The sequence below is a fragment of the Ursus americanus genome, chromosome 26 (assembly GCF_024610735.1).
Source record: "Ursus americanus isolate L20-20 chromosome 26, mUrsAme1.1.p, whole genome shotgun sequence".
Lineage (NCBI taxonomy): Eukaryota > Metazoa > Chordata > Mammalia > Carnivora > Ursidae > Ursus > Ursus americanus.
In genome coordinates this window covers 19,207,023-19,227,863 of record NC_142152.1, presented here as the reverse complement: position 1 = coordinate 19,227,863, position 20,841 = coordinate 19,207,023, and the positions used below count along the sequence as shown (strand labels likewise).

General features: G+C 41.2%; 2 protein-coding genes across 7 annotated transcripts in view; one reads left to right on the top strand and one right to left on the bottom strand.

Annotated features, from left to right (window-relative positions):
• Positions 1-75: 75 nt before the first annotated feature.
• ALDH6A1 (aldehyde dehydrogenase 6 family member A1) lies at positions 76-20,738 on the top strand. Its single transcript, XM_045807834.2, has 12 exons — positions 76-230; positions 7,399-7,455; positions 8,680-8,754; positions 8,931-9,092; positions 9,320-9,398; positions 9,813-10,115; positions 11,646-11,767; positions 13,493-13,682; positions 13,894-14,075; positions 15,483-15,662; positions 15,929-16,027; positions 18,712-20,738. Exons 1-12 carry the CDS (start codon positions 180-182, stop codon positions 18,814-18,816), a joined length of 1,605 nt encoding a protein of 534 aa, XP_045663790.1. The 5' UTR covers positions 76-179; the 3' UTR covers positions 18,817-20,738.
• The window catches only part of BBOF1 (basal body orientation factor 1), a 51,735-nt gene continuing 33,003 nt past the window's right edge, over positions 2,110-20,841 (bottom strand). For 5 of the 6 annotated variants that reach the window (XM_087856125.1, XM_045807831.2, XM_045807832.2 and 2 more), the window contains one exon: positions 16,027-16,162. Coding sequence is in view for 2 of the 6 variants with exons in the window: in XM_045807832.2 (XP_045663788.2) it covers positions 16,151-16,162 (12 nt within the window). In the remaining 4 variants the exon portion in view is untranslated. Of the gene's footprint in view, positions 2,197-16,026; positions 16,163-20,841 lie in introns of those variants that run through there. The other variant, XM_087856127.1, reaches the window with a different exon arrangement.

Below are 20,841 nucleotides of genomic sequence, written 5' to 3'. Positions count from 1 at the left end.
GACTGGCACTGAGGGGGTGGAGTCAGATGTTAGGCCGAGTGATTGGCTAGAGGAAATAGTCTTCTCCACCAATGAGGCGGTGCGGTAAGACGAGGGGGGTTAGGCCTGGAGGCGGTAGACTTCTGGGGAGTCACCCGCAGTAGGGGTGCGTAGAGGAGGACGAGAAGCGACTGAGGACCATGGCGGCGGCGGTGGTGGCAGCGGCGGCAGTGCGGGCCCGGATCCTGCAGGCGAGTGAGGGTGGTACCGAGGGATCACGAAGCTAGGAATTGCGTCCTTTCTGTCACTCTGAGCCCAAAAAAACCCCTTCGTAGCCGACCTTCCTGTCCCACCGGACCTGTGCGGCCCGGTCCCAACCCTCACTTACTATCCGCCCTCGTTGGATGCTGGACTGTCACCCTGGCCTGCTGCCCTTTTACTCTTGGAGGTTCTCCTTATCTGGCTCTGGCCCACTCTCCTCCCCCAGCCCTGCCAGTCCCTGCAATCAGTCACCCTTGCCCTAACCCCTCATGGTCTCCTCACCGTGATTCCCTTTCACCTCTGTGCCAGTCACCTCTCTCACCAGAAATTCCCTTTTCTGGTCACCTTTGTTAGAGTTTTCTCCTGCCCAGAGCTACCAGATTGTTCCCTTCCCCCCACCCTACTTCACTGTCCATAATCCATGGTAAAGGAGGGAAGCACACCAGGAGGAGGGTCAGTGAATGAACTTTGAATCTCCTTCTAGAAAGCTTACACCAGGTTTTCCCCCAAAGCAGCTATTTGCTGAGCTGTTTTCCCTAGCTGTGGCTCTTTGTATTTTTCAAAGGCCATAGACTGTCCCTTTTCTTGCCAAGACTTTCAGTTGGACTTTTAGCAAAGTTACAGTATTCACGTTCGTGGTAGATAAGGACACATAGTTATGCTACCAGTATGTCCCAAACACATGCCAGGGACTAAACATATCTTTTTAAAAAATGATAGAAAATGAGGTGAGGGACACCTGGGTGGCTCAGTCGGTTAAGCATCTGCGTTCGGCCCAAGTCTTGATCCCAGGGTCCGGGAATCGAGTCTGCATCCGGCTCCTTGCTCAGCAGGGAGCCTGCTTCTCCCTCTAAATGCTGCTCCCCCTGCTTGTGCTCAGTCTCTCTCTCTCTGACAAATAAATAAAATCTTAAAAAAAAAAAAAGAAGCTGCCTCATACATAGAAATAATTCTTTAAAAAAAAAAAAAAAGAAAGGTGATTAACATCTCTAAAACAGGTGATAGAAAATAAACAGGAAGTGTTAATTCCAAGTTCCTAACCCAAAGTCAGCTCCTAGTGTATCAACACACCCTCAACACTGGCCCATGGTCGGGATTGGGTCCTTTCTGAAGCCAGCCTAAGGAGAGGTGGTAGAGTACAGGAGCTGCATGCCCGAGGCCTGTGGTTTCTAACTCTGGTCATAGCCTTGCCCCAGTTTTAACAACCTAGCAAGGACTTAGGAGGCGAGGTTTACTGCCGGAAACATTCTCCAACCTACAAGTAACAACACTGCCCTTCTTAGTTGTTACATCCATCCTGGGAACTTCTTCCTCTATATTGCTAGACTTTTAGATGATATTAGTACATACCAGGTTGCAGTGAGTTCTACTGCAGAAACTTACACATTTTTAAGATTCTTAGCAAAGTCAGCAAAGGTTCATGATTAAATGCAATTTAATGGGACAGCGTTGAGAATGGGCTGGAAGAATTTGTCAGATAATCTGGCTTCATTCATCTATTTCTTGCTCTGATCCTAGTTCTATTTTTCTAGTATCTTGTTTTTTTAGTAATAGGGATACAAAGTTTCTACCCTATAATTTCCATTACCAACTTATCCTTGAAATCTTTTACTAAAATTGACTTTTTTTCTTTGCCTCGCCACCATCACAGTGAGTCCCTGATAGCCTTAAGAAGGTATTTTGCCCTGGGATGCCTGAGTGGCTCAGTCTGTTAAGCATCCAGATCATTTTGGCGAAGGGTTGTGGGATGGAGGCTCTGTGCTGGGGGGGTGGAGCCTGTGTAACATTCTCTGCCACTCCCCCACCCCTCCCTCAACTTCTCCCTATCTTTTAGGGGAAAAAAAGGAAGAAAGTATTTTGTGCTTCGAATCAGGGAGAGGAATCTTCCTTCCTATGTACTTTATTGTGGAAACAGACACTATTTTCTGATTCATTTGAAGACACTTCTGAGTTGACCTAGAAAAGAACAGAAATAGTAATCCTTAGCCAAGGAGGAGTAATTGTAACATGTAACTTTGATGAAGAGTAGTCTAGATTCTGGCAGTCATGAATTTCAGAGAATCATCAAAAGGATCTGTAAAGGAAAGAGTTCATGTTTTCAGTAATTTTAAGTACATTCAGTCCTTGGTGTTTGATGACTCATCTTAAAACTTTTTGACTTTACAGTGGTGTGAAAGCAATATGCATTTGTATTTGGAATTTTGAGTTTTTATGCCCCCCCCCCCGTCTCCCAGTGAAATGCAGTATGATACTCTTGAGGGACGCCGGGACGCAGCAGGGAGTCACAGCTCTCCCTCAGCCGATCACGAGGTTAAACAACCAATACGCTTACAACCATTCTGTTTTTCACTTTCAGAACAGTATTCAGTTAATTACATTAGATATTCAACACTTCATTATAAAATAATCTTTGTGTTAAATGATTTTGCGCAACTCTAGGCTAATGTAAGTGTTCTGAACACATTTAAAGTAGGCTAGGCTAAGCGATGATGTTTGGTAGGTTAGGAACATTAAATGCATTTTCAACTAACAATGGGTTTATCACTCACATTCAGAGATAAGAAAACCAGTCTTAAAGAGACTTGGTGACTTGCCTCAGTGATGTGGTTTAAAGAGTACAGGGTTTACACTCATACTTGCATTCTTTCCCAGCTCCATGACTTTTTTTTTTTAAGATTTATTTATTTCAGAGAGAGAGAGGGCACAGTCAGGGGAAGGGGCAGAGAGGGAGAGAGAATCTCAAGCAGACTCCACACTGAGCTTGGAGCCTGACACAGGGCTCAATCTCATGACTGTGAGATCATGACCTGAGTCAAAACCAAGAGTAGGTCGCTCAACCAACTGCGCCACCTAGGCGCCCTCAGCTCCACCACTTTCTAGTTTTAAGAATATTTGTGAAGATTGGAATTCACAAATATAATAAAGTAAATGACCTGACAATTAAGGTGATCCAAGGTCTCCCAACTAGTGACTTTGGGACTTAAGTCTTGGTATCTCATTTTGTGTGAAGTACTGTCCCCAGGCTTTAGGATGAGAGAGGTAAGTACAACACTCACTGAAAGCTCCTCTATTATAATGCAAGGGTAAGTGCTAACAGTAGGAGTGCAGAGAGTCCTGCAGGGCCGTAGGGAAACTATCCCAAACTCAGCTTATAAAGTTCGGGAAAAGATTCCAAAAGGAGGTCGCACCAGGCTTGAGTTTTGCAAGACTAGCAGACCGACAGCCAAAGGGAAAAGGAAGTGCCTGATAAAGGAAGTAGCAAGTATGAAATAAACATCTAGAGAGGAAGAATTTTGGTGTGACTGGATGGAGGATAGCTTCTTCAGCAGCAGTGCTAATGAGTGTTTCTTGGGAAATGAATACAGGAGATCCAACCTGTCAAAAAGTATATGCTAATGTTTTATTACGCCAGATGCAGTGCCTTTTATGCCCTCTTGATGGCAGGGAGACTGTGTGCAAGTGAAAAAATAAAACTAAGTGGCCTAGAATGCTTAAGTTCGCTGATCTGTACATTTTCTGCCCTGTAAGAGAGTATACATGAAACATAATTAATACCAAATGATTGCTTGGTGAGTACTCATTCTTTCATTCTGCAAAAATATTACTGAATGCTTACTGTATTCCAGAAATGGTGCCAGGGGCTGAGGACACAGCCATCTAGTGAACTAAGGGGACAGAGACTTAATAATTAAACAATTATTCCACAATGTGGTATAAGAAATAGAGGAATTTAGGTGTTGTATGAGCGCTATCATCAGGTGCTTGGCCTAGACTTGAGATTGTGACTTAAAAGCTTCTGACTCCGCTACTTCCCCTCTCACTCGCAGAAGTTAACCTTGTTTTTCCTACATCAGAGGCAACAGAAACCATCAGTTGAGAACTTCCTCAACTTCCTGCTAGCAAACATACAAAACTGACCTTCACTGACACCCAAAATGGTGGCTACATAGGGAGCTAAGGAATAGGAGTGAGCCAAAAAAATGGGATGAAACAATTCCAGGCAGGAAGGGGCAGCACGTGCACAGGCCGAGAAAGTACAAAACGTGTTCCAAGTGCGTAGAGCGTAGACAGCAAGGAGGAAAGTGATCAGCTGTGAAACTAGAGAAGTAAAGATGCTATGTGAAGTCTTCTAAGCAACATCAAGATTAGTCTTTATCAAAGAACAGAGGAAAGCCACTGGAGCTTTTTAAACAAGGGAGTAATCGGCCCAGATTTGTGTTTTAGAAAACCCCTCTGGCTATGGCGTAGGAAACCTGATTCAGAAAGCTTAAGATTGGAGGCTGGGAGATCTGTTAGGAAACAGTTATTGAAGTCCAAGTGAGAGACAACGATGATAGAGACTGTGTTGATGGCAGGAGGAGTAGAGAAAACAGGCTGTGTTCTAGGGACTTCCAGGAGGACAGATCGTTAGGGTTGGTTTGATTCACTGTGGAGAGAGAGGGAGGAGTTGGGGTGACATTCAGGTTTCTTCTTGGGTAACTAGGTGAATAGTGGCCCCCTTCACTGAAAGGTGGGATATAGAAAGCGGGGCAGCTTGGTGAGAGAAAGATGAGGAGTTCAGCGTTTTCAGTATGCACCCAAATAACATCCACTAAAGGTGTGGTGAAGACAGTTAGGCAGGTATTATCTGAAGAGGAGGAGCTGGTTAAGAACTACAGATTTGAGCATCACAGAATCTAGATCATCAAGCCAGAGGAGTTGATGAAGTCATCCAAGGAGAATGTGCAGATCGAGAAGAAGGCCTAGGACCAAGCCTTGAGGAATTTAATTAGTTAGCGGCAAGGTAGCACAGGATGAGTCAGCAAAGAAGGCAGGTAGGTAGCGGAAGAGATATCAGGACATCCCCAAAGCCAAGTGAAAAGGGCGTGAAAAAGTCAAGTACAGGGGGACTGGGAAGAACCCATGGAATGTAGGAAGTCACTGGTGTTTAGACATGGAGGTTGGAGTAGATGGAAGGGTTAGTGGGAAATGAGGAAATAAGGTAATTAGCAAAGAGAATCCTTGCTATTGGATGGAGAGAGGTTTAAGTTTCAGGAACGAAAGGATAATTGGCAGTGTCTGGGGTAGCAGGAAAGGTGGGCTTTAGAGCACAGGTGCAGAGATAACCTGCAGCTGGAGGACAGGAAACTCATCAGTCAGTCCACAGATACTCATTGTGCACTTCTGTCTCCCGGTCACTTAGTCCCCACAGAGCTTGCTTAGCCAACTGCTCCCTTATAAGAGGAAGGGAGGGAAAAATGACGGGTATAGGTCAGTCTTGTAGATTTGCTAGCAAGAAGTTGAAGTTCTCATCTGATGGTTGCTGTTGCCTCTGAGGAAGGAAAAACAAAGGTCAACGCTCCTGGAGAGTGAGAGGAGAAGCAGCAGGGTTGGAAGTTTTAAGAGAGTAAGTTTTGAAATAGCAAGGAGTGAGATAAGCTTTGAAATAGCAAGGAGTAAGAGCAAATAAGTAGCAGGGAGATAGAGATAGCAAGGAGATATGAAATCATAGCAAGGAGATAAGTTTTGAACTAGCAAGGAGTGAGAGCAAAAAGCATAAAATATAAGAGTAACACTGAGTGAGCACCCACAACTTTACTGTTTTCCACATCTGGACAATCTTGATCACAATAACCGTAAAGTAGGTGAACAAGACAGATGTAGTGCCTACCTTCATGGAACTTCTATCTTTTGGGCAACAGACAAGTACCCAGGCAATTACAGCAGAGACAGATAAACCTGATAGGGGAAGTACTGGCTGCTAACCTAATATGGGGTCGGGGCAGTCAGCTACCCAGTGGACCTTTCATTTGGCCTGTAGATATTATGTACCAGGTAGCAGGTTGGTGTTGGGAATATGGCTATATATGAGACTTAATGTTGGACTCCAGAAGAGTGTTCCGTTTGAAATTGTTTTTGTGGGGAATGGGAGAGGAAGTAGACGAGGCATTTGGAAGCACTGTCTGCTGGCCCAAAGGACCTGCATCCTTTCCCCTGGACAGTGCTACAGGAACACAAATTCTTGCAATTCAGGTAGCCCTAAACCATTTGGTTAACATGTCTGTCTTCAGACAAGATAAAAGAATATTAGATTGCAGTTTTTCTTTATATCCCATTCCAAGTGTTTCCATTTTCTCACTTTGACATGAATATTTCTTAAATCAACTTCCATAGCATATATACAAAGTATTATTTTATTGTAACTGACCCCTCCCCTCTCCAACGTGCTGATTATATCCTATTAAATGTTACCTATACAACACATTCTTTTCCTACATGTGGCATTTTTTAAACAGCTTTCTTGAAATAAAATTGACATAAACTGTACGTATTTAAAGTGTACCATTTGATAAGTTTTATATTTGTATACACCTGTGAAAATATCATCACAATCAAGATAGGGGACATACCCATCACCCCAAAATATTCCCTCTTACCCCATCTTCTGCACATCCACCATCATCCCCAGGTAACCACTGATCTGCTTTCTAACACTATGGATTTGTTTGCATTTTCTAGTTTTATATAAATGGACTCAGACACTGTGTACTGTTTTTATGTCTGACTTCTTTCACCCAGTATAATTGTTGGTAGTTATCCATGTTATTGCTGGTATAAGAGTTCCTTTTCATTGCTGAGTACTATTCCAACATATGGCTATACCTCATTAGTTTCCCTATTCACCCATCCAATGGTGGACATTTGGGTTGTTGCTAAGTTTGGGGCTATTACAAGGCTGCTATGAGCATTTGTGTTCAAGTATTTATATGGGCATATTATACTTACATTTGACACTTGGTTATATACTATGTGACATTTGACTCCTATTATGTTAGATACCCTTGAAGAGTTTTCATATCATTAAGATTTGTGGTGACTACCATTTTCCAGGCCAAAAATTAGGAAAATATGGTCTAATAAAAAAATAGTTTAAAATCAGGACTGTTCTGGAAATTGAGGACGTGATCATTATGGTTTCTTATTTTCTCTTAGTTTGCTGTACCTCATAGTCTGATATCTTTTCTCTTTAAAGACTATATGACCCTTAAGAGCAAACATCAAGTCTTTTCCATATACGCACAGTAACTAGTGTAATATTAAGTATATGGTAGCCATTTTCTAAGTTTTTAATAATTTTCTGCTCTCGTTTATCAAAATAATAATTCTTCTACCTCACAGGTCTCTTCTAAGGTGAACTCCACTTGGTATCCAGCATCATCTTTCTCTTCTTCAGTGGTAAGTTTATTTGGCCCTAAACTTGGACTTCTGAGAAGGAATACAGTACAATTTTGGAGTATTCCCATTTACTTTTTTTTTTTTTTTTTAAAGATTTTATTTATTTATTCGACAGGGATAGAGACAGCCAGCGAGAGAGGGAACACAAGCAGGGGGAGTGGGAGAGGAAGAAGCAGGCTCATAGCGGAAGAGCCTGATATGGGGCTCGATCCCATAACGCCGGGATCACGCCCTGAGCCGAAGGCAGACGCTTAACCGCTGTGCCACCCAGGCGCCCCCCCCCATTTACTTTCTTAACATAATTGTGATCAGAATATATGTCAAGTTTTCCATATTGGTTTTCTTACCTAATATTATGGTTTTTTGTATGTCATAAACATTTTCAGTATTGCAAAATGCTCTTTATAGTTATGATTTTTAACAGCTGCATAATATTCTACCAAATATATATGGTCAGAATTAAAAATTTTCCCATATAACACCTAGATTGATTCAGTTTTTCACTATTATAAAACAAACATTTACTTATATAGTTTTTTCCTTCTTTTAGAGTATCTCCCTTCTGAGGAAAGATTACTATGTCAAAAAATACAGACATTTTCATGGCTTCTAGAGGTTTTATTGATCCTGCCAGATAGTTGCCCTCTTTGCAGTCTTTAGAAATTGTTTTTATAGAACTGGCAATCATTTGCAGTACCTAAAATCTAATAAATAAGGATAGGTGCTCAAAATCCTTTCTATTTAGAAGCACACAGTGTAACACAGTAGTCCTTCACCTTTCTTGGTCCACAGCCCCCTCTGAAGATTTAATGTAAGCAAGCTACTTCTCAGAAGAACTACACACAGACAAAAATGTTTAAAAATCTTTTGATCATAAAGGTAATACATGCTCATGGTGACATGACAGAAAGTCAGCTGGGCCAACAAGTCATACTAGCTAATCTTTGTTAACACAGAAACTGCTAACTTTTTTAGTATAAGCTTCACGGTGACATAAAGTTCCACACTGTGATTAGCAGGGAATTTTCCTTTCTCAGAGAGATCGCAGTATTGAGAGGCTCCGCCACATCTTACTGAACACTAGAGACAAGTACACTGTGTATCTCTTTCCTAGTGGTAACGTTTCTAGAGAACCGAAGATCACTTTATCAACCCTGAATTCCTTCCTGTTTGTGAAAGGGAGAGAAGCAATAAACTAAGTTTTGTGGTGTTTTTCTTTTCCAGCCAACTGTAAAGCTCTTCATTGATGGGAAATTTGTTGAATCCAAAAGTGACAAATGGATTGACATCCACAACCCAGTAAGCAAAGCTGCTTTGGGATTTAAACCTGGCTAGCCTAGAATTCTGGGAGTGTGGTGGGAAATGGGGACCTGAATGTCTGTCAGGTGAAGTACATAGTACTGCGTCTGTGACTAGATGAAAAATGGAGAAGGTGGAGCAGGGGCAAAAGATGATGTGTTGCTTTTTCCCATCAGGCGACCAATGAGGTCATTGGTCGGGTCCCTCAGGCCACCAAGGCTGAAATGGACGCAGCTGTTGCTTCCTGCAAACGTGCTTTTCCTGCATGGGCAGACACTTCAGTGTTAAGCCGCCAACAGGTCCTGCTCCGCTATCAACAACTCATTAAAGAAAACTTGGTAAGAAATCAGAATGGTATCATTTTCCAAACTGTTGCCTAGGTTACTTGTCATGCCCACAGAAGCCCTTTTAGCTGCCCTCCATAACTCTACAATCCAGAAAGACACAGATCATGGCTTTCTCCCTTGTACTACCTCTCCCCGAGTTTTGTTCTTCCTTGGCTTCCTAAGAACTACAAGGAGGCATATCCTTTGCATTGGTTTCTATTTGTGTGCTTTTTCTCTAGAAAGAAATTGCCAAGTTAATCACGCTGGAACAAGGGAAGACTCTTGCTGATGCTGAGGGAGACGTGTTCCGAGGCCTTCGTAAGCTGGGAGTCCCTCTTGGGGAGTTCAGGAGCGCTTTGGGAAAGAGCAAAGAAAGATGGCAGGCAAAGATCTCAGTATGGGAGGTTACTTCTTCTGTGTAGATTTTGCTATCCCATGAGATCTTTTTTAATACTTGTGGAAAATGGGAATACTTGCCAGGTGCGTAGGAGATCAGTTCACTTCATTTATTTTACTTGATCTTCCAGGAGGTATATGCTTGTCACTGTCTTTTCTTCCCCCCCATTTGGAGAATCTCATTTTGCACATCCCCTTCACGTGGAAGGGCAAGTCACTGTTTCTTCCCTGTGTCATTGGCCTGAGCCATTCTCTGTCCTCAGGAATGACTAGAGCATGACACAGCTAAGTAGTTCACAGTGGAGGCCTGGTGGTCTGACTACTTTCCTGTTCCAGAGGTGGTCGAGCATGCGTGCAGTGTGACGTCCCTCATGCTGGGAGAGACCATGCCATCCATCACCAAAGATATGGACCTTTACTCCTACCGTCTGCCTCTGGGGGTATGTGCAGGCATTGCTCCCTTCAACTTTCCTGCCATGATCCCCCTTTGGATGTTTCCCATGGCCATGGTGTGTGGAAATACCTTCCTACTGAAACCATCAGAGCGAGTTCCTGGAGCAAGCATGCTTCTGGCTAAGTTGCTCCAGGACTCTGGTGCCCCGGATGGAACACTGAATATTCTCCATGGACAGCATGAAGGTAACTGCCCTTCTGTACATGGCACTTAGTCTGGCTACCAAAAAAATCAGGGTGTGTTGAGTGGTGAAGGTTGAGTGGTTTTCGGATGAGGAACCTAGGGCGGGAGGGATTGACTAACAGTAACCTCCACTTTGAAGGTAATGTTGATACATCTCTGTGTGCTAAGGTAACTCCCTGGGGAGCAGTGATGCTTCTTGCCTACGGAATACACTGAGACAAAGAAGTGTGGATTAGGGTAAGACAGATAAATGAGAAAGTTTGCTCTTCGGTACTGAGAGAATTTATAGATCTCAGAGAGACTGAAGACATTCTAATTCACATAGTAATAGCTGACACTTAAAAAGCACTTCTGTGTTTCAGACACTGTTTCTAGTGCCTCTCAAATATTATCTCATTTAATCTTTATAACAATCCTTCGAGGTAAGAACTATTGTTTTTCCATTTTACAGATAAGAAAATTGAGGCGAAATGAAATTGAGTAATTTGCCCAAAGTCACACTGCTAGAAACTATCAAAGCCAGAATGTCAGTACCCAGGAAGGCTGACTCTGGTTTTTACTTTTAAATCCTATGCTATATTGCTGCTCACATGAGGGCAACAATGGTATATGAAAGTCTACAGTGACAGTTAAGGAAATATAACATTCTTGATAAAAGGAAGAGTTGAGTATTAAAAGGCTACTATTTTGGAGGAAAACAGGAGTTGTAGCCTTTGGAATTAGAGGTAGAAATGGCAAATTGGAAAAATAATGAAAGGGAAGAGGCTAAACAGAATTAGTAGTTTAAAGAATTCAAGAGACGGAGGCGCCTGGGAGGCTCAGTCAGTTAAGCGTCCGACTGTTGGGTTTTTATTTTATTTTATTTTATTTATTTATTTTTTTTTTATTAAGAATGATTTTTTATTATATTATGTTAGTCACCATACAGTACATCCCCGGTTGGGTTTTTATTTTTAAAGATGTATTTATTTGAGAGAAGGAGAGAGAGAGAGAGCAAGCACGAGCAGGAGGGACAGAGGGAGAGAGAGAGAATTTCAAGCAGACTCCACACTGGCACAGAGCCTGATGCCAGACTTGATCTCACAACCCTGAGATCACAACCTGAGCCAAAACCAAGAGTTGGAGGCTTAACTGATCGTGCCACCGAGGCGCCCCCGCCCCCGACCCCCCGACTATTTTTTTGGCTCAGGTCGTGATCTCAGGGTGGAGAGATAGAGTCCTGTATTGGGCTCTGTGCTCAGCAGGGAGTCTGCTAGGGATTCTTCCCCCACCCCTTCTTTTACCCTCCCCCACCCACTCATGCGCACGCACGCACATGTGCACAGACTCTCTCTCTCTCTCTAATAAAATAAATAATAAACCTTAAAAAAAAGAATATAAGAGATGGAAAGAACTTCAAAATGGGAATCCAGGATAGAAAAATACATTATGGAAACTTCTCATTCACAACAATGGGAAAGGGGAAATTTGCCATGTTGAGAAGCCCATAGCCATTTGTTCCTTTGTGGTAATCATTTCTTTTCTTCTTAAAGCTGTAAACTTTATTTGTGATCATCCGGATATCAAAGCAATCAGCTTTGTGGGATCCAACCAGGCAGGAGAGTACATCTTCGAGAGAGGGTCAAGACATGGCAAGAGAGTTCAAGCCAATATGGTGATTTCCTATTCCTTTTCCCCCTAAATCTGTTATATGTATTAAAATTACTTACAAACAGCCCTTCAACAGAGGGGCTACTATCCCACAGTGTGTCTTTATTCCTATTTCATCCTGAATGTCTTCCCTTTAGCCATGAACCTTGTGATGAGTTTTATCCTAAGTCACATTTTTAATTACCTTTTTATCTTATACCCTAATCTTGGCAACAAAGGGTATCTTTCTCCCTAACAATGTTATTCAGATTCTTTGGGCTTTGACAGTAACAGCTGGATTCTGGTTCTGGCCATGTATCTTTCTTCATACCATGCTTTGTAGCCCTTTACCCTTCCATCCTTTCAAGGCATATCCTAACTACTAGAACGTCAAGGATAGGCTTTTCCTGAGAGTCCAAGCTATTTGAAGTACTGGAAAGAGCCAAATATCTCTGAATGTGAGTGCGGTTTACTTGGTTGCATAGTTTTGCTGTTCTCTCACTACCTCTTTTCCTAATACAGAGTAATTCTTTATTAGTCCAGTTGCCACTTTCTCTCCCTTTGGTAAATGTTGCAGAAAGGATAGCTACCTATGCACAGGCTTGGAAACTCTTTGTGATATGCCTTCTTCCTTGTCTTTTGGCCAATTTGACTTGCCCACTTCACTCCATATTTATTGAGTGTATTCTGTGTCTAACAATATACTATGTGTAATGGGATAGAATTAACTAGCAGACATGGTATCTATCCATGTACTCCATTATAGTTGTACAGTAGTCCCTCTTCATCTGTGGGGGATGCCTTTCAAGACCCCCAGTGGATCCTTGAAACTGTGGATAGTACTAAACTCCATGTATACGATATTTTTTCTTACACATACATATGATAAATTTTAATGTATAAATTAGGCACAGAGAATAATAATAAAATAGAACAATTTTAACAATACACTGTAATAATATGGCCTCTTTCAAAATATCTAATTATACTTACCCTTCTGATGATGTGAGATGATAAAATGCCTACATTATGAGATGAAGTGAGGTGAATGACGTGGGCGTTGTGACATAGCTTTAGGAGGATCATCTGCTTCTGGACCTCAGGTGACCTCAAGTGACTGAAACTGTGGAACGTGAAACCATGGATAAGGGGGGACTACTGTATCTGGAAACACGTATGGAAATGACCATGTTATCCTACATAGCTGTGTATCATGAGGCTATGTATCTAGAAGCAAGCTAATCTGGGGAACGTCTTTCCAGAAATGGTGTATTAAGAGGTCCACCTGGTTTGCCTTTCAGCTAGCCACTGGCATTATTACTGGCAGCTCTTTGTTGACTATTCATATAACTGGAAATCCCAGCAGACAGTAGATTGTTTCCTGTCTAACTTAGGAAAGAGAAAGAAGTTCTTGGTTCCCAGATGTAGTATTTAGCCTGTCAGTTTGACTGAATGTGATTATGTGGCTAGAGGCTTTGTTTTGTTTTGTTTTTTGGTAATGGTCTTGATCTAAATAAACATATATCAGCTTATCAGCTAAGAAAGTAGGAGAAAAAGTCACCTGGAGACTCGCTCTGTGCTACCACGACTTCAGCAGTATCAAAATGACAATAAATCTAGCCTCAAAGCAACAAAGGGTAAATTCTCCCTATTCTTAAATTCTCATTTGAAATCTCAGATTCTTTGCTTAATTTCTTAGCCTAATTATATTTTGCCAAGGAAGATTCATGTACTTTCTGTATTTCCTTAGGGAGCCAAGAACCATGGGGTAGTCATGCCAGATGCCAATAAGGAAAATACCCTGAACCAGCTGGTTGGGGCAGCATTTGGAGCTGCTGGTCAGCGCTGCATGGCTCTCTCCACAGCAATCCTTGTGGGAGAAGCTAAGAAGTGGCTGCCAGAGCTGGTGGAGCGTGCCAAAAACCTGAGAGTCAATGCGGGTAATCAGTTATCTGCCTAGCTCCTTTAGACTTTACATCTGTGGCACTAAGCTCTTGGTTTTAGCATTGGCCTTGACCAATGGGAGTAATCACATCTGCTCTTTAACCACTACCGTCTCTTTATACTGCATTTGCCATTTGGATTCATCTTTAGTGAACAGTCATAAGTTAGGATAATGAAGACCTTAAATACTTTTGTGTTGTTTTACAGGAGACCAACCTGGAGCTGATCTTGGCCCTCTGATCACCCCCCAAGCCAAAGAGCGAGTCTGTAATCTGATTGATAGTGGAACAAAGGAGGGAGCTTCTATCCTTCTTGATGGTCGAAAAATCAAAGTCAAAGGCTATGAAAATGGCAACTTTGTTGGACCAACCATCATCTCAAATGTCAAGGTGAACAACTTTGGATTATTTATTTCACAAATACGAGCACTAAAACATCTTAGAGGCGGTGGAATCTCATCCTTCCAATTTATAAATGAAGACATTTAATAACTGAGACCTCGGCTCTTGCCAGGATTCCTCAGTTATTTTATCTAGAGTTTGAATGAGCCTCCTATCCTGATTCCCAACCTCCTTCCACTATACCAGAGGTTGGCAAACTTTCCATAAAAGTCTGGATAGTAAATATTTTTGGCTTTGCAAGGATATACAGTCTCTGTCACAACTACTCAGTCTTGACGTTTTAGTGTGAAAGCACATTAACATTGTGTGGCTGTGTTCCAATAAACCTTTATTTATGGACAATGGAATTTTAATTTCAAATAATTTTTCACGTCATGATTGATTTCTTTTGCCGCCATTTAAAAAATACAGAGACCATTCTTAGCTTGTGAGCTGTACAAAAACAAACAGCAAGCCACAGTCAGCCAAATTTTGCCAGCCCTATCTTATATTCGTTACTTACTTGCTTAATGTTAGTTTTCTCTTCCCACTCCTGTTGTCTAGCTTATCGGTATCGCAGGGTCTCCCCATCAATATATGAACCACTCGGTATTTATGGAGTGCCTACTCTGTGCTGCGTCTTCACCAGAAAAATACCAAAGAAAAATTGCTCTCTCAATTTTTATTTATCGAATCTCTGCAAGTCTCTCAGCTAAAATTAATGACTAAATTGAGGTTAGGAGGCTTTTTTTGAAATTCATATGTCCCCACTAATCCTACATAATCCTGAATAATTAAGAGTTGAATGTAAGTGTAGTAGAAATTATGAAGTCTCTTGTCACAGAACCATAGGGGACAAATCCACTTATTAGGAACAAACACCGCTGACGAGCTGCAGTGGTGAAGGATGTTTTGAATGTTTAATGTGACCTGATATCAAAATATAATTGTACAGACTCACTTGGGAGGCAAAGGAGTGAAGGAGAATGAACTGTTTGTGTTATGGAAAACTTAGCACAGGGTTTCTTTAAACAGAAACACACTCCTGAGGTGTTTGCAATATATATTTGATTTATAAAAAATGAATGTGCGTGTAACTTTTCAGTAACATAACAACTGTGTAAACAGGTTATACAGGTGTAAAAGAGGAAACCAGTGATGGGCCATGAGACCTAAAACTACAGTGCTTAAAGGACAGGAGTGTAATTGTAGTTAATAGGAGTTCCAGGTTGTTTATATGATTGGCAGCTTGGAAGATGGAACACAGCAAGAAAGGACTTTTTTTTTTTTTTTTTTAAGTGGTTTAAAATGAAGAGAGGTTCCTAACATGAAAGCTGTCCATGTAAACAGTGGGTAACTAAGTACCAGATAAGCATCAAGTACTGACTTCTTTTCTGGATGCATCACTCCTGGCAGCCAACTATGACCTGTTACAAAGAGGAGATTTTTGGTCCAGTTCTTGTGGTTCTGGAGACAGACACTTTGGATGAAGCCATCAAGATCGTAAATGACAATCCATATGGAAACGGGACTGCCATCTTCACCACCAATGGAGCCACTGCTCGGAAATATTCCCACCTGGTGGACGTTGGACAGGTTGGTGAACAGAATTTTTAGGAGATTCTTGTAGCCATGTACTGTTTCCTATCTAAGGGAGATGGTAAAGGGATCAGTCGCTGCCCTCTGATTTCCCATAGTGCTCCATTTCTTCCTCAGGAATCAAAGTTTGTGCATGGGATGCAGGATGGGGTAGATGTTGGGGTATTTAAAATTGGTCTCTGTGATGTCAGGCATTTGTGCTTCTAGATGGAGAGTTCCTTTGTTGGAGTCCTTTTATTTGATGTGGATTTGTTCTGTTTTAGGTGGGGGTGAATGTCCCTATTCCAGTGCCTCTGCCAATGTTCTCATTCACTGGCTCTCGATCTTCCTTCAGGGGAGACACCAATTTCTATGGCAAACAGGTAATTGTAAGAAAACGTCTTTTCCTCTAAGAAAGTTTCTTGAACATATTCAGGAGCAAGGATTCTGCAAGGAGGGGCCTGCCAGTAGCTTTTGTGGGGTCACACGTTGTTCAGCAGCGCTTGTCAGGAGGTCCCCTAGAAAAGATTTAAAAGGTAACAAAATTTTGCCAAAGCCGCTCCTTCCTGAATAACTCAAGGCAGCAAAGTTTTGGGGGAAAGAGCATGAGAAGGTCCAAGCCTTTATGTATATCCTTTCCTGTGCCTGAGATCCTCTCCTCCTGCCTCCCCTCTTTCATCTAACTCTTAAATCATCTGTCTTGTCTAAGTTTAAAGCATGGACTCCTCCAGAAAATCACCTTTGACCCCCCCCTTCCTCAGTGCTGGGTTGGGTATGCCCTCGTGCGTTCCCATTGAACACTACACTCCTGTAAGTTATTCATTTACAAAAATTTTACTGAGCACCTTCTTTGTACCAAACCCTATTCTAGGCACTATAAATCCATCACTGAACAAGAAAAATAAAGCAGATCTGGAACTGAATAGCCTGGTTTCAAATTCCAGCTCAGCCAGTTATTAACTGTGTGACTTTGGGCAATACCCTATGTCTCAAGTTTCTTATCTATAAAATGAGACTAACAATAGTACCTATATTTCATAAGGTTAGGAAGATTAAATCATCACTATTACCACATCTTTCAGCAGATACATATTTCCTAAGGCAGAAAGAGGCATAGCAGGTTCACATAGTAGCAGAAATGGGCTGGGGCACAGAGAGAGTGAATGAGAGGAGAGTGGTAAGAGATGAGGTTCAAGAGGTAAGCAGGGGAAGTCCTGTCGGGCTGTGTAAGCCATAATAAGAAGTCCTTATCACACCGTCAGTATTACTTACTTCTTAACTACAGTACCTGGCACAGAGCAGGTGCCCAAGTATGTGTCGAACAGACTGGCTAGCGGAACTTCTTTGTAGCCCCATAGTGATAAACAGCCATTTTGGAACCTTCAGTAATTAAATTACATGTTTCCTATACAGGTCGCTTTTTCAATAAAAAAAAATTAACAGTGCACATAGCGTAGCAGAATATAACAGAATGACCAACTGGGGGGCGCCTGGGTGGCGCAGTCGTTAAGGCGTCTGCCTTCGGCTCAGGGCGTGATCCTGGCGATCCGGGATCGAGTCCCACATCAGGCTCTTCCGCTATGAGCCTGCTTCTTCCTCTCCCACTCCCCCTGCTGTGTTCCCTCTCTCGCTGGCTGTCTCTCTGTCACATAAATAAATAAAATCTTTAAAAAAAAAAAAAAAAAAGAATGACCAACTGGTTGAGAAGACATTTTGGTTATTTAGAGGCAGCTTATTCAGTTTGTGCATTAGTCATAGGTTTTGTAGAACTGACTAGTTTGATACTATTAACAAAAATTTCTTTCGAGGGAAGCAGAGTAAAACTCTTTTTTTCTCCCCTGTCTTGCTGTAATTACTGTAAGTCATCCTGGTAAGTGAGGTTTCTTGAAGGAAAAGACTGACCCCATACACAGTTTGAAGTCTTAAATTCTTAGATAATCAAATTGCTATTTTGCATCCTGGAAAGAAGACTTGAAAGTAGATAATCTCTCAAGTTTTTTCAGTATGTTAACATGGCCCAGATTTTGTCAAATAATTCTAAAAGAGTATTTTAATCAAGCTAGTGTATTTTTTCTAACGGTATGTTTCTAGCTTGCTAGTATTCTTTTTTTTTTTTTTGAAAGGAGTGGGGGAGGAGCAGAGGGTTAGGGAGAGGGACAAGCAGACTCCGTGCCAAGTGCAGAGCCCCACGCAGGGCTCGATCCCTGCATGTCACAACCTGAGCCAAAACAAAGAGTCAGACGCTTAACTGACTGAGTTACCCAGGCGTCCCTAGCTTGCTAGTATTTTTTGTGTTAGATCTTAACAGTCTATTCTCTTTTGCTCAAGCCTATTCTTACAAAATAAACTGTATATATAAAGTCTGAAATATGCTGAATTTTTTTGGTTCACATTATAGGTGATTTAGAAGTGATTGTGTATAATATCAGACATTTTATTTTAGATTTGTACGATATTATGGATTTTACTATATCAGTATAGAGCTGTTTATCACTGACAGTTGTCAGAAATGGCCTGATATGTATCTCATCCCTTCATGCCTTTTTCTTCTTCTCAGGAAGGAGAGAAAAACTAACAATTATTGAATAGCAATTACTTTGCTACGATGTTTGTAGGTCATTTCATTTTCCCCTCACAGCAATGCCGTGCTGGGCAACAGGTCACAGATAAGGCCCAAAGTTACATGGCAGTCAGTAAGGAGGAGAGGCAGGATTTGAGCCATGTCCCAAGACCTCAAAGCACATGAAATTCAGCCCTAGGAACAGAATGAACTGCAAATTTAACAGATTACACTGTTCAGTTTTTCCATTTAGATAGATCCTCTTGAGTAGTTTCAACATAATGATAGCTAAGGTTTGACTATTTACTATGTGGGAGATATTATGCTAATTGTTTTAAATAGATTATCTTATGAGCAATAGGTTGGATTTTGGTTGCACCAGTTCCTCAAGTGGGAACGTGAGCGGCGGCACTTCATACCACCTCCTTCAAAAGTCGATTGAAAGAGAAACATGCAACCCCCAGGAATATATGCTAACTCTATTTTTTTCCCCTTTGTTCTCTTTAGGGCATCCAATTCTACACACAGCTAAAGACCATCACTTCTCAGTGGAAAGAAGAAGATGCTACTCTTTCCTCACCTGCTGTAGTCATGCCTACCATGGGCCGTTAGAAACAAGTTTGTTCCTGAGTAATCTCCCTGTATTCTTGACCAACCTCATTTGCCAACTTTGCTCAAATCAGACCCCTAGGACTGGAATACCTGGTAACTAAAATCTTTCTCAAGACCATTAGCCCCTGCAGAGTTGCTCTAGGGAGATTCCTAGTGTAACTCTGAAACCAGATTTTCACTTGCTCTTCTTTCTTCAGTTTTTGAGGTGACTGTTTTAACTGTGATATGCTTACATGGAATGAGAACTGAGACCTGTTTTCTAGAAGTTCTCCCCTTTTCTGATGACTTGAAGGGAAGATTAGTGTATGTAAAGAAGATCTTCCAATAACTAGAAGAGGACCTCTTGGATGGGGAAATAGGACAGAAACAATTCACCCTTTGGTTGATCCTCAGACACAGCCCTACATAAATGGCAGTGGGGGAGACTCCGCTGCCAAGCCTTGAGCCTCTCACTTATCCCACACTAGACAGGACATAATCCATTTCTACTTATCCCACAGTTGTGACAACTGCTTTCCTTTCTGCTGAATGCCACTTTGTCCTAGTGATACATGACCACTAATTCTATCATTGTCACCGTTCCTGCTTCTTAAAATCACTTCTCAAGGATCCCTCAGGACGCACTGGATAAAGCAACTTTTTGTTGTGTGTACCAAGTGTTAACTTTCAGATTTGGCTTCAACGGTCATTAATGTTTCAGTCATTAATTCAGATGCAAATGCAGGTTTTTTCAGAAAACTGTTTCAAAAGTTTTTTAGGCCCAGAAATCAAGGGGTATTCTAGCCATGAAAGTGTGGAAGACTCTTGCCTTAAGTAAGTATAGCCAGATATTACTTGCTGAATTTTTTATGTTGTTCTTCCTTCTTGCATTTCTCATTAGTGATCATTTTTAATGAAAGAACTCTTAATGTAGAGTAATTGACTGGGGCCTAAGAAATTTCAAGGCTTTTCATGACATATTAAAAAAGAAATGCTTTGACAGATTTTTTTTGCTTCCATTAATTCAAGCATCTTAATGCTTTTTTTTCTTTGGATATAGCTAAACTTTAAGTCAGAACAGAAATTGATGAGCTAAAAAAAAAAAATAGAATCCCGTTTGAATCAATCTTTTCTGATACAGTTTTTACCCAGTGAACTACAAGAAGGCTGCTGGCTCTGAGAGAATCATCTCAGTCCTCAGCCAGATGACACAGGTCATTTATTTTTCTGCTTCCTCATTAGTCACTTGGATAATGTTAATCTGCCCCGTGGCAGTGATTCGGTGAATTCAGGATAGTGAAAACTTTGAAAACATTTGTGCATTCTGTGGATTTTAAGCTTATTACTACCAGCACTGGATAGAATATCAGAATCTTCAATCATTTAAGGTGATTGGAACTTTAATAAAATACATTTATGTATGACCCCTACTGGGTCTTTTTTTTTTTTTTTTTTTTTGGATTTGCCTTCCTAAACATGAGGCAATAGAAATTTTTAATTTGGTAATAGAATACCCCTTGTTTTATCTCTACTTATCACAGCTGGCAAATGATAGTGATATTTAATCCAATCCAACAACTACAGGCTGGGTTGAATGAAAGGTCATATTGTCTAAATTCCAAGTGGAATTAAATATAATCCCAGAGATTCCTAAGTTTTCCTTATATTTAAGGGAAATCACTTTTTTAAAAACACTGACTCATCAGAATTGTGTTGCTTTAATTGGAATCAACTCATCTGGCTAGCTATTTGCTACTTAGAAGTTTCTTGTTTCTTAGATGGAAAAAAATCTGCAGTTATATTCACGCTAGTAGCAGCTTAAAAATTTAGTATTTTATTTTCTTTTTGCCTTGATGTGGCCTCATTTGAAATTTCTGAGATCCTATGTTGTACTAATTGATTATAAATAAGAAATTATAAATAAAAAGCTCCTAAAAAGAAAACCTGGCTTTTTTATTTTTTAATAATGCCTTTCCTAATAATGCCTTTGTCCCTAGCTTGTAGGGACTCAGACTTCCCAACTCTGTTCAAAGCCCAGAGTTACGT